At 31.4% G+C, this 13,791-nt stretch overlaps 1 protein-coding gene across 1 annotated transcript in view; it reads right to left on the bottom strand.

The window, feature by feature from the left end:
* LOC126881156 (Golgi-specific brefeldin A-resistance guanine nucleotide exchange factor 1) overlaps positions 1 to 13,791 on the bottom strand; it is a 73,225-nt gene that overhangs the window by 37,234 nt on the left and 22,200 nt on the right. The window contains exon 4 of the mRNA XM_050645233.1: positions 7,220 to 7,711. Within this exon, the coding sequence (XP_050501190.1) occupies positions 7,220 to 7,711 (492 nt within the window). The remainder of the gene's footprint in view (positions 1 to 7,219; positions 7,712 to 13,791) is intronic.

Below are 13,791 nucleotides of genomic sequence, written 5' to 3'. Positions count from 1 at the left end.
GAAAAACAAGGAATGTCACATTTTATACATATTGAGATAAACATCAATAAAGGTTAATCCTTATATCTAAAAACTACTTATGAGATTCTTAGCAGAATTCTAGCATTTATTGGTCTATAATCTTAATATAATATTAATCTATATTAAGTTATTAATTTAATAATGCACCAAAAAACTGCTAACATTCCTTATTTTTGTCCAGTGGCGTGCGGACAATCTTGGTCCTTCGCCTGGATACAAATTCTTAAAAAATTTATATAGACTGATCTCTCTGGTTATTTTTCTGAATCGATAGTCTAGTCGATAGTACTCAGTTTTTGCTACCCCATGGTGAGAAAATTCATGAAAAAGTGACATTCCTTGTTTTTCCCCTGTACTCTTCAAATTTCGAATTCCAATTCCATGCTGAAAACTTCAAATTTTACATGACAAAAGAGTGTGAGTTTTTTCAAAAATTATGGAAGATATGGGGAATGAGCTAAGGCCCCGTTTTCATGTCAGGCGCTTAAAGCGCGTTTTGATAACGCGCGATTACAACTACATACATTTTACTGAAGACCGTTCACATGCCAACGCGCGTTTTAGGTCATTAAGACGCGCGTTTTTTGAAAAACTCACACTTTTTTGTCATGTATAAACAAATACATTTAACAAAAATATAACACAAATAATAGGCTATTGATTATGTACTATAGAAAGGAACTACAACGTTAACGGGGTTTTATTATTTCATATCGTCAAAGAATCTCTATATATGAAAAAACCGCGGAGTGCTACCATTTAAAGGGGTGCGTTTTTGAGAAATGGGTGAATTAGTCCCTGGGCACAGGTTACATTAGGGTGAGTTCTATGCACTTTTGGTACAAACACGTCTACATAAAAATTTTTCCTGGGTAAATTTCCTATCTAAATATAACTTTTTAAAGTCAAAGATACTTTTTTTTACAAAAATATATTCAAAAGAAAAAGCACAAAGAAACCCAAAAGAACGAAATTTTGTTTTTTGTCCCATAACTTTTGTCCACGGGGATATAGGTATAGACATTGCTTCACGGAAAAAAAACTTACATATTTTATCTTTAAAATGATGTTTGGTAGAGGTCATTAGGATTTACAGTTTTCGAAATATGATTTTTCAAAGTTCGCCACTCACAGCAATTTTGGGCAATTTTCCTTGTTATTTCGCAAATATTGTTCTGTAACTTTTTTCTACGTAACTTTAGACATCTGCAATGGTACGTGTAAGAGGAATAGAAATAAATTACCTTTAAAATGTTATACTGTATAATGTTGTACGACTTCTTTTAAAGAGGTTATCTTTTTCAAGACTTTATACTTTTAACGAGTTTTTATATTTTTTACGATTATTTTTTAAATTTCCCATTAAAACTTTTTTTTATATTTAGGTATATATTATATACTAAAAAAGAAAGCTTATTCTGTTTACTTTAAAATGGTGTATTATCAAAAATTCTAGGATTATTTTTGAATAAGATATGCTTTTTCAAAATGTAACAAGTACTTGCAACGATTTTTGATTTTAGGATTATTTTTTAAATTCCTCATTATAACTTTTTTATGTGATTGTGTGTTATGATTGAATCTTGTTTTTTATAGTTAATACTTTGGATCCACTTGACTCGGCCGGGCAAACTTCAAAATATGGATTAATTCCAATATTTACTGTCAAAGCTCCTGCACCACAAGCTTTGCTTGACAAAATAGCATGTAAATCTATCAAAAAATGTACAAAAAAAACTGCGGTTGTAGGAAGATACAAATTAGTTGTTCAATATTCTGCAAAGGGTGCATGTGTATGGGTACTAATTGTGGGAACTCTAAGATAACTGAGGCACACTGAGTTGCCAGAGGAAGATATTGCAGCTAATGCTAACGAAGAGATGGACTTTGATTTTGAAAATTTTTTAAATGTCAACGCTTAAATAATTTTAACTAAAGTGATGTTTTCTAAGACCAATAGTCTAGTAAAATAAAATTACACTACATGTAAATCAAAATGTAAATTCGTACAGGTTGAAACAAATTTTATATCAAAGTTTAGGTGGGTACAAAAGATATTTTCAAGAAAGTATCCAAATCATACAAGGGGATCATTGTTTAAATAATTAAAAAGGAGTCATTTTTGCACAAAAATTACTTGTTTAACTGCTGAGGTCATTCAATTACTAATGAAGGTATATAGGATTGTTTTCTGCAAAGTTGAAGGGTAAATCTTTCACATAAGACTTACTAAATTAAATTTGACCCCCTATTTATTTCAATAATTATACATAAAACTTTAAAAACAAATTTGCAGAAAATTATTTGCAGCGTTTTAAATAAGCACTATAAAATATCTTATTTTACACGAAAAGTTGCGCTATGTTATCAGTATTATTCAAAAAAAAATTGGTTCAAAAATATTTAATATTTTTTGAGATATTGAATTTGTTTATTAAATGTTACTCTATTTTCAATTGCAAAAACGCGGTTGTTACCAAAGAAATATTCACCTGTATTAAATCTTATAATTTTTATTCTTATGTATATTTTCGAAAAATGTATTGATAAATTCAAATTTCAATTATACTTCCCCCTAAAATGGCATTTGAAAATTATTCAAATTTGTTTTTTTAATAACGTCGCGGGGATTAAATATTTTGAAATGCCGTTTCGATAATTGGGTTCCTGGGAATTTTTCACTAATTAACAAATTTTTTTGTCTCTTTTTCCTCTTCTTTTTTTTTCTTGGGGTTATATTACTACGGGTCCTTTTAGGGTTAAGTTTCATTAAGAATGTCGAATCTCTAAGTTGTAGATTCTAGACCTAAAAATATTAAGATTGGTCTAAAATCACTTAAATAAAATATGGCTACTTACTGAGTTACAGGGTGTTTTATTTAAAAATTTAAAAATTATTTTTACCAAGTACTTTCAAACTATTTGACGTATCCTTATCATACTTGGCAGAAAGTGTGGGTGCTATACAGTCTACTAAATTGTGATAAACAAAAGTTTCTAGCTACTACCAGAGACGTACGACAGGGGATAGTTAATGGTTGACCCTTCCCAAATTCTACGCCACTGAGGGAATTATTATTTCAGCGAAATTTTTCGATTCTCCAATACTTTCTATGTAAATAACATACTCGTTACTGGTAACGATTAAGTCATTAGTTTTCGAGATATTGGACGTTAAATATGAAATGGCATAGTTATTTTGATTCATTCATTCATTCATTTTAAACTTCCAATATCTCTCAAACTGATGACTTTATCGATACCAATAAAGTTATTAACATGCAAAGTATTGGAGAATCGAAAAATTTCGCTCAAATAGTAATTCACTCAGTGGCGTAGAATTTGGGAAGGGTCAACCATTAACTATCCCCTGTCGTACGCCTCTGGTAGTAGCTAGAAACTTTTATTTATCACAATTTAGTAGGGTATATAATAGCCACACTTTCTGCCAAGTATGATAAGGATACGTCAAATAGCTTTAAAGTACTTGGTAACAATAATTTTTAAATTTTTAAATAAAACACCCTGTAACTCAGTAAGTAGCCAAATTTTGTTTAAGAGATTTTAGTTAAATCTTAATATTTTTAGGTCTAGAATCTACAACTCAGAGATTCGACATTCTTAATAAAATTTAACCCTAAAAGGGCCCGTAGTAATATAACTCCAAGAATAAAAAGAAGAAGAAAAACCGACAAAAAAATTTTGTTAATTAGTAAAAAATTCCCAGGAACCTAATTATCGAAACGGCATTTCAAAATACTTAATCCCCGCGACGTTATTAAAAAAACAAATTATAAAAAAATTTAAATAATTTTCAAATGCCATTTTAGGGGGGAGTTTAATTGAAATTTAAATTTATCAATACATTTATCGAAAATATACATAAAAATAAAAATAAATAGATCTTTAGAAGGTGAATATTTCTTTGGTAACAACCGCGTTTTGGAAATTGAAAATATAGTAACATTTAATAAACAAATTCAACATCTCAAAAAATATTAAATATTTTTTGACCAATTTTTTTTGCTTAATACTAGTAACATAGCGCAACTTAGTCTGTGAAATAAGATATTTTATAGTGCTTATTTAAAACGCCAAAAATAATTTTTTGCAAATTTGTTTTTAAAGTTTTATATACAATTATTTAAATAAATAGGGGGTCAAATTTAATTTAGTAAGTCATATGTGAAAGATTTACCCTTCAATTTTGCAGAAAGAAATCCCATAGATCTTCGTTAATAAGTGAATTACCCCAGCAGTTAAAAAAGTATTTTTTTTGCAAAAATGACCCCTTTTTAAGTATTTAAACAATGATCCCCTTGTATGATTTGGATACTTTCTTGAAAATATTTTTTGTACCTACCTAAACTTTGATATACAATTTGTTTTAACCTGTACGAATTTCCATTTTGACTTTTTTTTATTTTATTAGGCTAAAATGTTTATGTATTTTTGCAAAAGAAAAAAATTTTATATAATACATACATGTAAAAAAATATCAAATAATCACTCGGTTTCCATTACATAATTAAATATAGATGATACACCATTTTAAAGAACAGAAAGTGAGCTCTCTTTATTAAGCAATATATAGTATATTCATGTACAAGAAAAAAAAACGTTATAATGAGAAATTTCAAAAATAAACGTAAAAAATGTAAAAAATAATATTTTTTTTTATATTAGGTATTATATAATATATAATATAATATTATATTATATATACTATATATAATCTAATATTATATAATATTATATTATATTATATAATAATATTATTTTTTTTATATTATATTATAAAATATCGTTAAAAGTATAAAACCTTTAAAAACCATAATCTCTTTAAAAAAGTCGTACAACGTTATAAAGTAGACCATTTTAAAGGTAATTGATTTCTATTCATATTACGTGTACCATTGCATATACCTAAAGTTACGTAGAAAAAAGTTACAGAACAATATTTGCGAAATAACAAGGAAAATTGCCCAAAATTGCTGCGAGTGGTGAAGTTTGAAAAATCATATTTCGAAAACTATAAATCCTAATAACCTGTACTAAACAACATTTTAAAGAAGAAATATATAGGTTTTTTTTATGTAAAGCAATGTCTATACCTATATCCTCGTGGACAAAAGTTATGGGACAAAAAACAAAATTTCTTTCTTTTGGGTTTCTTTGTGCTTTTTCTTTTGAGTATATTTTTGTAAAAAGAAGTATTATTGACTTTAAAAAAAGATACTTAGATAGGAAATTTAACCAGGAACAATTTTTATGTAGACATGTTTGTACCAAAAGTGCATAGAACTCACCCTAATGTAACCTGTGCCCAGGGACTAATTCACCCATTTCTCAAAAACGCACCCCTTTAAATGGTAGCACTCCGCGATTTTTTCATATATAGATGTTCATTGACTATATTAAATAATAAAACCCCGTTAACGTTGTAGTTTCTTTTAGTCCAGAAAGCCACTGCGCATCCGCTAGGAAAAATATTCTAATTCGGATTTTTTGCACAATCTTACTCAAAAAGGACTCCTTTTAACAAATTTGCATGTTGCCAGGACCAAAAGGTGGTCAAAATTTTTTTAAACGATTTAAATGATAGTTTTTGACATATAAGCGATTAAAAATTGAAAAATCGCGAAATCGGACATTTTTAACCCTGGAAAACTATGTCAAAAACTGAAAATTTTAATGTTGCCAAGGTAGGTAGATATTCTTTAAACATCGATTGATGAAATCCCGAAGAGTTTTTTGCAATACAATATTCAAAACACCTTTGTTTTTTAATTGCTAATCAAGCGTGCGCGACACTATTTTCCACCGACAGTATGGTGCAAATTAAAGGAATAAATTCGTTATTTCGTAAACCGGCGACTTTAAGGAAAAATCCCGAAACAGGTCGATTTTTATTTTTAAGTTATGATATTGTGGCATATATGGTATACTAGTGACGTCATCCGTCTGGGCGTGATGACGTAATCGATGATTTTTTAAATGAGAATAGGGGTCGTGTGGTAGCTCATCTGAAAGGTTCTTCAATTCTCTATTCAGTAATGCAAACATTTACATAATTATTTATACAGGGTGTCCTTCTACTTCTTTTTGGTAAAATAATTTAATTTAATAAAAATTTTTTGGACACCCTGTATAAATAATTATGTAAATGTTTATGTAAATGTTATGTTAATGAATTCAAATGTGCTAGCACATGACCCCTATTCTCGTTTAAAAAAATCATCGATTACGTCATCACGTCCAGATGGATGACGTCACTAGAATACCATATATGCCATAATATCATAACTTAAAAATAAAAATCGACCTGTTTCGGGATTTTTTCTTAAAGTCGCCAGTTTACGAAATAACGAATTTATTCCTTTCATTTGCACCATACTGTAGCTGGAAAATAGTGTCGCGCACGCTTGATTAGCAATTAAAAAACAAAGGAGTTTTGAATATTGTATTCCAAAAAGCTCTTCGGGATTTCATCAATCGACGTTTAAAGAATATCTAGCTACCTTGGCAACATTCAAATTTTCAGTTTTTCACATAGTTTTCGAGGGTTAAAAATGGCCGATTTCGCAATTTTTCAATTTTTAATCGCTTATATGTTAAAAACTATCATTTTTAGAGAAAAGTCACTAAAGATCTTTTCTGTTTGGAATGATCCAAAAAACCTAAAAAAACTTTTTTCCATGCAAAAAAAAATAAACTTAGGAAAAAAACAAAAAAAAACGTTTAAAAAATTTTTGACCACCTTTTGGTCCTGGCAACATGCAAATTTGTTAAAAGGAGTCCTTTTTGAGTAATATTGTGCAAAAAATCCGAATTAGAATATTTTTCCTAGCGGATGCGCAGTGGCTTTCTGGACTATCTTAGCTATCTTATTTTGATAATAATCAATAGCCTATAAAGCTTTCAGCATAGAATTGGAATTCGAAATTTATTAAAATTTTAGGAAAACTTTTAGAGAACTATTCGACAGCAAATATTTGTCCGGGATTTTTTGTGGGGATATTTTGTCCAAAAAAATTTGTGGGGATTATTTGTCCGGGATTTTTTGTACGGGGATTTTTTGTCCAGGGATAATTTGTGGGGATTTTTTGTCCGGGGATAATTCGTCCTAGCTTCGTTTTTAAAATGAAGAGAGTCCAAATAATTCATTGAAATTAATTTTTTGAATTGGGATACAAACCTTGCATAACTTTTTTATGTACACTTTCGTTTTCAGCCTTCTCGTAAACAGAAGACAGAGCTGCTACTATAGGTCCATAAACAATCTGGAAAAGCTCAGAATCATAAGTACCACTATTATCATGGATGTAGATGCCATCTTTCGTCTGTCCCTTTCTCAGCAAGATCTTCCAGAAATAATTTTCCCTAACTAACCCGGCTTGTTCGGCGGGCATAACTATTTCTTCGTTTTTTATTGTTGTATATATATCATCTAACATTTCTTCGTCAAAGTCGTTACCTCCGTTAACGCCTTTCAAATTTTTCTTGAAAGCATTAGCCGACATGGGAGTCGTTTGTTTTTTGGCATTTTCGTTATGTTGGTCGACGTTGAGCATGATTATCGCATAGGCTAAAGTGAAGGCCGAATCCACATCTGCGAAAGGTTCGTTGTTGGCTTTATGCCAGGTTTCTGCGAAATGTTCTAAGATCAGGGAGATTGTGGGTGCCTCACCTACAAAAATATATTCATATACAAACAAAAATTAAAGGTATTGATAAAGTTGACAACAAAAAATAATACTACACTACCGCATCACAAACAAAACACAAACAAGTAAAATTTTCCAGAACCAGTTCGGGTTCATAAATACTCTTGGTACGAGAGAGGCGTTGTTCTCAATACAAGTCTTATTTCAGAGATGTAGTGACGTCAATGGCGACGTATACGCATGTCTGGTTGATTACGAGAAAGCGTTTGATCGAGTACAGCACGCCAAGATGATGCAGATCCTAAAAGAAGCAGGAATTAACAACTAAGACCTGAAAATAATTAGAAACTGTTACTGGAATCAGACCGCAAATATCGTTAAAGGTGAACATAACGAATATGTGAAAATCATGCGTGGAGTGAGGCTAGACTCTATTTTGTCTCCTCAAATCTTCAATCTCTACTCTGAAAGAATATTTATCGAGGCTTTGCACTAAACTGAAAAAGGTATTCTACTAAACGGGTACCGCCTGAACATCAGATGACACAATAGTATTTGCATACAACCTCGAAGACCTACAAGTCCTTATGAATAAAATCACGTATTATAGTCAAGAGTGTGGATTAAAAATATAAAATGTAAATAAGATACAGCTTATGATCGTTAGCCAGAAAAAGATAATCATATTAACCAAAGCCGCGTAGAAAGAGTGACGCACTACAATTACCTCAGTATAATAAATGAAGAATGGACCAACAACCAATATTCTAGGCGCCAGAGGAGTCAGCATGTCCTTTTCAATTCTGATGGACAAACTCAACGGTTTCTTATGGACTTTTGGCTGCTGATTAAGAATTTCGAGGGTGGATTTCGTATGAGTGGTCAAAAAATATATATAATTTATAAACAATTAATATTGTTATATACGTATAATGTTATAAACAATTTAATTGTTTATAAATTGTTTATAAGGCTAAAAAGAGATAAAAGATAAAAAATAAATTAAACTAAAAAAAGATAAAAAATAATTTTTCAAATAAAATTTGTTCTTTAATAAAAAACGAAGGAAAAAACGTTTACTAAACTTAAATCCAACAATTAGAACTCAAGATATTGTAAAATTAGTGCACAATGCAAATTGCAAATAAGTATTTTTCGAAGCTGTATCGATCGTAACTCGGTTTCTACGCATGCAAATGAGCCTTAGAAGATCTCATTTTAAAGCTTCATTAATAGGATTCCAAACAAAGTCTGTTCTATTACTTTATATTCATTTGTTTTAAAGTTATACCGGTTTGAAATTATAATTTTCTTAAAAAAATTGTACATTCATTTGTTTATAAGGGTTTCAAGTAAATTTGAGCTGTAAAAATTTATACTTTTTTAACAATAATGATAGAAGAACTCAAAAGGAACAATTTAAGCTTATTTTTTTTTATTAACCCCACATTTATTACAATCTATCTATACAATCTAAACCTAAATGTTTAGGTAGATAACAGACAATAAGTAATAGGACTGACAATAATTAGGAATGACATGTAGGGAGGCATCCAGTGATGCACCCCTTTTTTAAAACAGCCTACAACACTGACTATTACTGACATAAACTTATACACATTAATTTAGTACCCATTGTTCACTTAACTCTAACGGAATTTTTCGTTTTAACCTACGAACAGTACGCGGTTTATTCACTAAATTTTTTGCTAACACGTTTGGATGCACTTTAAGTTTCTCTGTATGTTTTTTCGCGCACTTTTTGATGTCATCTTTGACGTATGGTAGTCCGGCGTCCCGATGGATGGCTTCATTGGTTATGAACCATGGAACTCCCAGTATTGATCTCAATATTTTGGACTGAAATCTTTGTATGATTTCAATGTTGGAATGTGCGGCGGTTCCCCATAATTCTATCCCATAAGTCCACACTGGTTTTAGGATGGATTTGTAGATTAATATTTTATTTTCAGTTGATAGTTTTGATTTTTTACCCAACAGCCAATATATGGTTCTTAACTTATGACCCAGTTGTTTTCGCTTAGTAAATATATGCTTCCTCCAGTTTAATCTTCTGTCCAAGTACATACCTAGATATTTGACTTCATCCCCTTGTGGGATTCCTTTACCGTTTAAGTATACAGCCGGACATGTTTCCCTACGCGTGGTAAATGTTAGGTGTAGCGATTTGTTTTCATTCATTTTGACTCTCCATTTTGTCATCCATTGTTGAATTTTATTTAGATTATTGTTCGATGATAGTATTGCCGTAACATCCGCAAATGTGGCTGTAGTGATATGTGTATCTGTCGGTAAGTCAGCAGTGAATATAAGGTATAATATAGGTCCTAGTACACTTCCTTGGGGCACCCCAGCGAGAATTTGTTGTATGTTTGTGTATTCATTCTCATACTTTACCTGGAAGTTTCTGTTGGTGATATATGACTTTAAGAGTATATAGTAATTTGTAGGTTAATTCTGTTTTAGTTTACATAATAGGCCTTTATGCCAGACTTTATCAAATGCCTGACTTACGTCCAGAAATACCGCCGAGCAGTACCTATTATTTTCAAAGTCCTCGTTGATTCTCTCTACAATTCTATGTACCTGTTGTATTATTGAATGTTGTTTTATAAACCCAAATTGGTGTGGTGGTATTAGTTTTTTGTTTTCTAGTATAGGCATTAGCTTAGTAAGTGTCAGCTTTTCAAAAACTTTGGATACCACTGGAAGAAGACTAATAGGACGGTAGGACTGTACACTTTCTGGTTCTTTTCTTGGCTTTAGTATCATTGTTATTTGTGCTAGTTTCCATTGTGATGGGAAATGACCTAGTCTCATTATAGAGTTAAATAACTGTGTCAGAAATTGGAAGCCTTTCTCTGCGAGTTGCTGAAGAGTTTTTCCTGTAATCAGGTCGTATCCTGGAGCCTTTTTTGGATCGATGTAGTGTTGTATAATATTTTTTACCTCATTTTTTGTGAATCTTTTTTCAGGAAGTTCTAGTTGATAAGGTTTTGTGAGTATCGAAATAATTTCTTCTTCAGTTTGTAGTGAGTAATTTCCCTCATTTGGTGTAAAGACTTTTTTAAGGTGTGTCGCAAATGTTTCGGCCTTTTCTAGAGGACTTCTCGCATTGCCCTGTTTGTGTTCTTAGTGGTGGGACTGTATAGTTCTGCCTTCGTAGAGTCCTTGTAACCTTCCATAATGAGTAGTCAGTGGCTTGAGTTGCATCTAGTTTTTGTAGGTATTCCTGAAAGCTTGCATTTTTTCTGCTAATATCAATTTTTTTAGGTCTTTTTGTGCTTTATTGAGGTTTGTTTTACTTTGAGGTGATCTTGATAATTGCCATTGTTTTCTGAGTCTTCTTTTTTCAATTATTTTTTCATGTATTGTATTGGAACAGTCTTTGTTCATATGTCGATTTGTAGGTAATGGTGTTGAGTTCCATGCTGCTTCCTGTAAAACTGTGTTAAAATGTTCTACTGCTTGTTCGATTTGTTTATCGGTCTTTAGTGAGATGTCTAAATTGATTTGATTATTTACTTGATATCTAAAATAACTCCAATTTGTTTTGTTGTTGTGTAATATACAGCTCCTTTCTATTTTTGTTATGTTTTTGCTTGCAGTTATGATAACAGGTGAATGGTCAGAGGATAAATCGTAACAGGACTTTGGTTTACAGTATTTAAACTTGTAATTTAAGCTTATGAAAATGTTCGTAAGTATATTTTTGGTCAATAGATCGACATTTTAATGGCGCGTATGAGGCGCAAGATCGGCTCACAGTCAGGTAAATACTTTTCGACGCTTTATCGATCATAACACGGCTTCTACGCATGCAAATGAGCCAATATGTGATATAGTTGTTCCATTTTATATTTGCCCATGTGTTACGATTCATTTTCAAACAAATTAAGTCAAAACATAAAGGGAAACGTACGTCGATGTGTATATACATTGTGTATACTGTAGGTATACTATATACTATACACATAGACGTGCGTTTCACTTTATGTTTTGATTTAATTTGTTTGAAAATGAATCACGACGCATGGACAAAGATAAAATGGAACAACTATCCATATCCATATCCATATAAAAATGGATCTAGTTCTCCTGCAGCATAATCATTGCATATAAAACGAGCATTTATGTTGTGGCGGCATACACACAATTGACGTGCCTTGATGATGCTGCAAAAGAACTAGATCCACTTTATATGGATATCATATAGATATTAGACTCTGAAGCCCCAGAAAGTTTTAGTTTTACTGCCTACAAGGACAGACTTAGTACCACCATGTAACTGTAAAAATTGCTCTAAGAACTTATGCAGATGTAAAAAAGCTGAGATTCCCTGTATATGTATATCTCGATGCAGATGCATTAAAGAAAATGTTTGTAAAAATAGTATTAATAAGTAATATCAACTTACTTTTTAGTTATATTAGTTTTTAATGTTTTTTTCTCATTTAGTACAAAAAATAGAAGACAAAGTAAATATAATGAAAGGTGATACGAGGTACAGCATGATGATTTAATTATAAGAATTATGTGATAAAATTTTATTAGGATCTTCAAAAATGAAAAATGAATATTTATGAGAAAATGAGAAGTTAGCGCGTGAACCTTTACGCGGTGAGCCGATCTTGCGCCTCAGAGCGCTCTATTGAAATATCGTTATCTTGGCCAAAAAAACTTACGAACATTTTCGTAAGCTCAAAATGTTATTTTTGAGTTCTTCTATCATTATTGTTAATTAAAGTATAAATGTTTATAGCTCAAATTTGCTTGAAACCCTCACAAACAAATTAATGTACAGTTTTTTTAAATTATAACTTCAAACGGGTATAACTTTAAAACAAATAAAGATAAAGTAACTTAACAAACTTTGTTTGGAAGCCCCATTTGCATGCGTAGAATCCTAGTTACGATCGATAATGCTTCGAAAAATACTTATTTTGTAATTTGCAATTTGCATTGTGCACTAATTTTACAATATCTTGAGTTCAAATTGTTGGATTTAAGTTAGGTAAACGTTTTTTCTTCGTTTTTGATAAACGAACAAATTTTATTTGAAACATTCGTTTTTATCTCTTTTAGTTTATGAGCCAGAGCCTTATAAACAATTTATAAACAATTAAATTTTTTATAACAATTTTTAGACCACTCAGATCGAAATCCACCCTCGAAATTCGTAATCAGCAGCCAAAAATCCGTAAGAAACCGTTGAGTTTATCCATCAGAATTGAAAAGGACACGGTGACCTCTATTTGGCGCCTAGACTACAAGAGATAAGAGCGCGCATAGGAAAAACTAGATCCACCTTCAACCGGATGGAAGCCTTCTTCAAGAGCCTCAACCTCTCTCTTGGCATAAAAGTAAGAATGCTGTGATGCCACGTCTTCTCTGTCCTTTTTCGTGTTATTCGTGAACCTTAAACGAAAATATGTGCAGAAAATTAGATTTGGCTATATCGGAGAATACTTAAATCCCGTGGACTGACCGGGTCACAAATGAATAAGAACCGAGAGGTACTGACCACCATCAAATCTTGAAAGTTACAATAATTCGGACATTATTATGCGAAATGAATCCAGATATGAACTCCTACAAGCCATCCTGGAAGGAAAACTGTTTGGAAAGCGAGTTCCAGGAAGAGGAAGAATCTTCCATTCCTTTATGACACCTATTCCGGGATTCTGGAACCCTGTACTAGCTTATACAGTTTGTTCTAGTGCGATCCAATTACGAGGTGCACTGATAGTATGGACGAATTAAGCACCAAGTTTCTTAGCGTTCCCTGTCCTATTGCATGTTGACCATCATTATCACTTTTGGACTTGGTTTACCGCCTTTCGAAAAATGTTTGAGTGTTGCATCCATAACATTGTCTTCGTAAGTTCTTCATAAAAGTTCAGCGATTGGCTGGATCCCTTTTACCATCAACTTGACTAGTGTTAGAAAATTCTCGAGAATGAAAAATCAGAGAATATTCTCGATATGGAGAATTTTCTGAGAATGAACCCTATGATGCACTTAAGGATATTGTTAAAGATGAAACAGGGTATTAAAAATCATGAAATTATATACAAAATTA

This window comes from Diabrotica virgifera, chromosome 3 (assembly GCF_917563875.1).
Source record: "Diabrotica virgifera virgifera chromosome 3, PGI_DIABVI_V3a".
Lineage (NCBI taxonomy): Eukaryota > Metazoa > Arthropoda > Insecta > Coleoptera > Chrysomelidae > Diabrotica > Diabrotica virgifera.
This window is presented reverse-complemented; position numbering and strand designations above follow the sequence as displayed.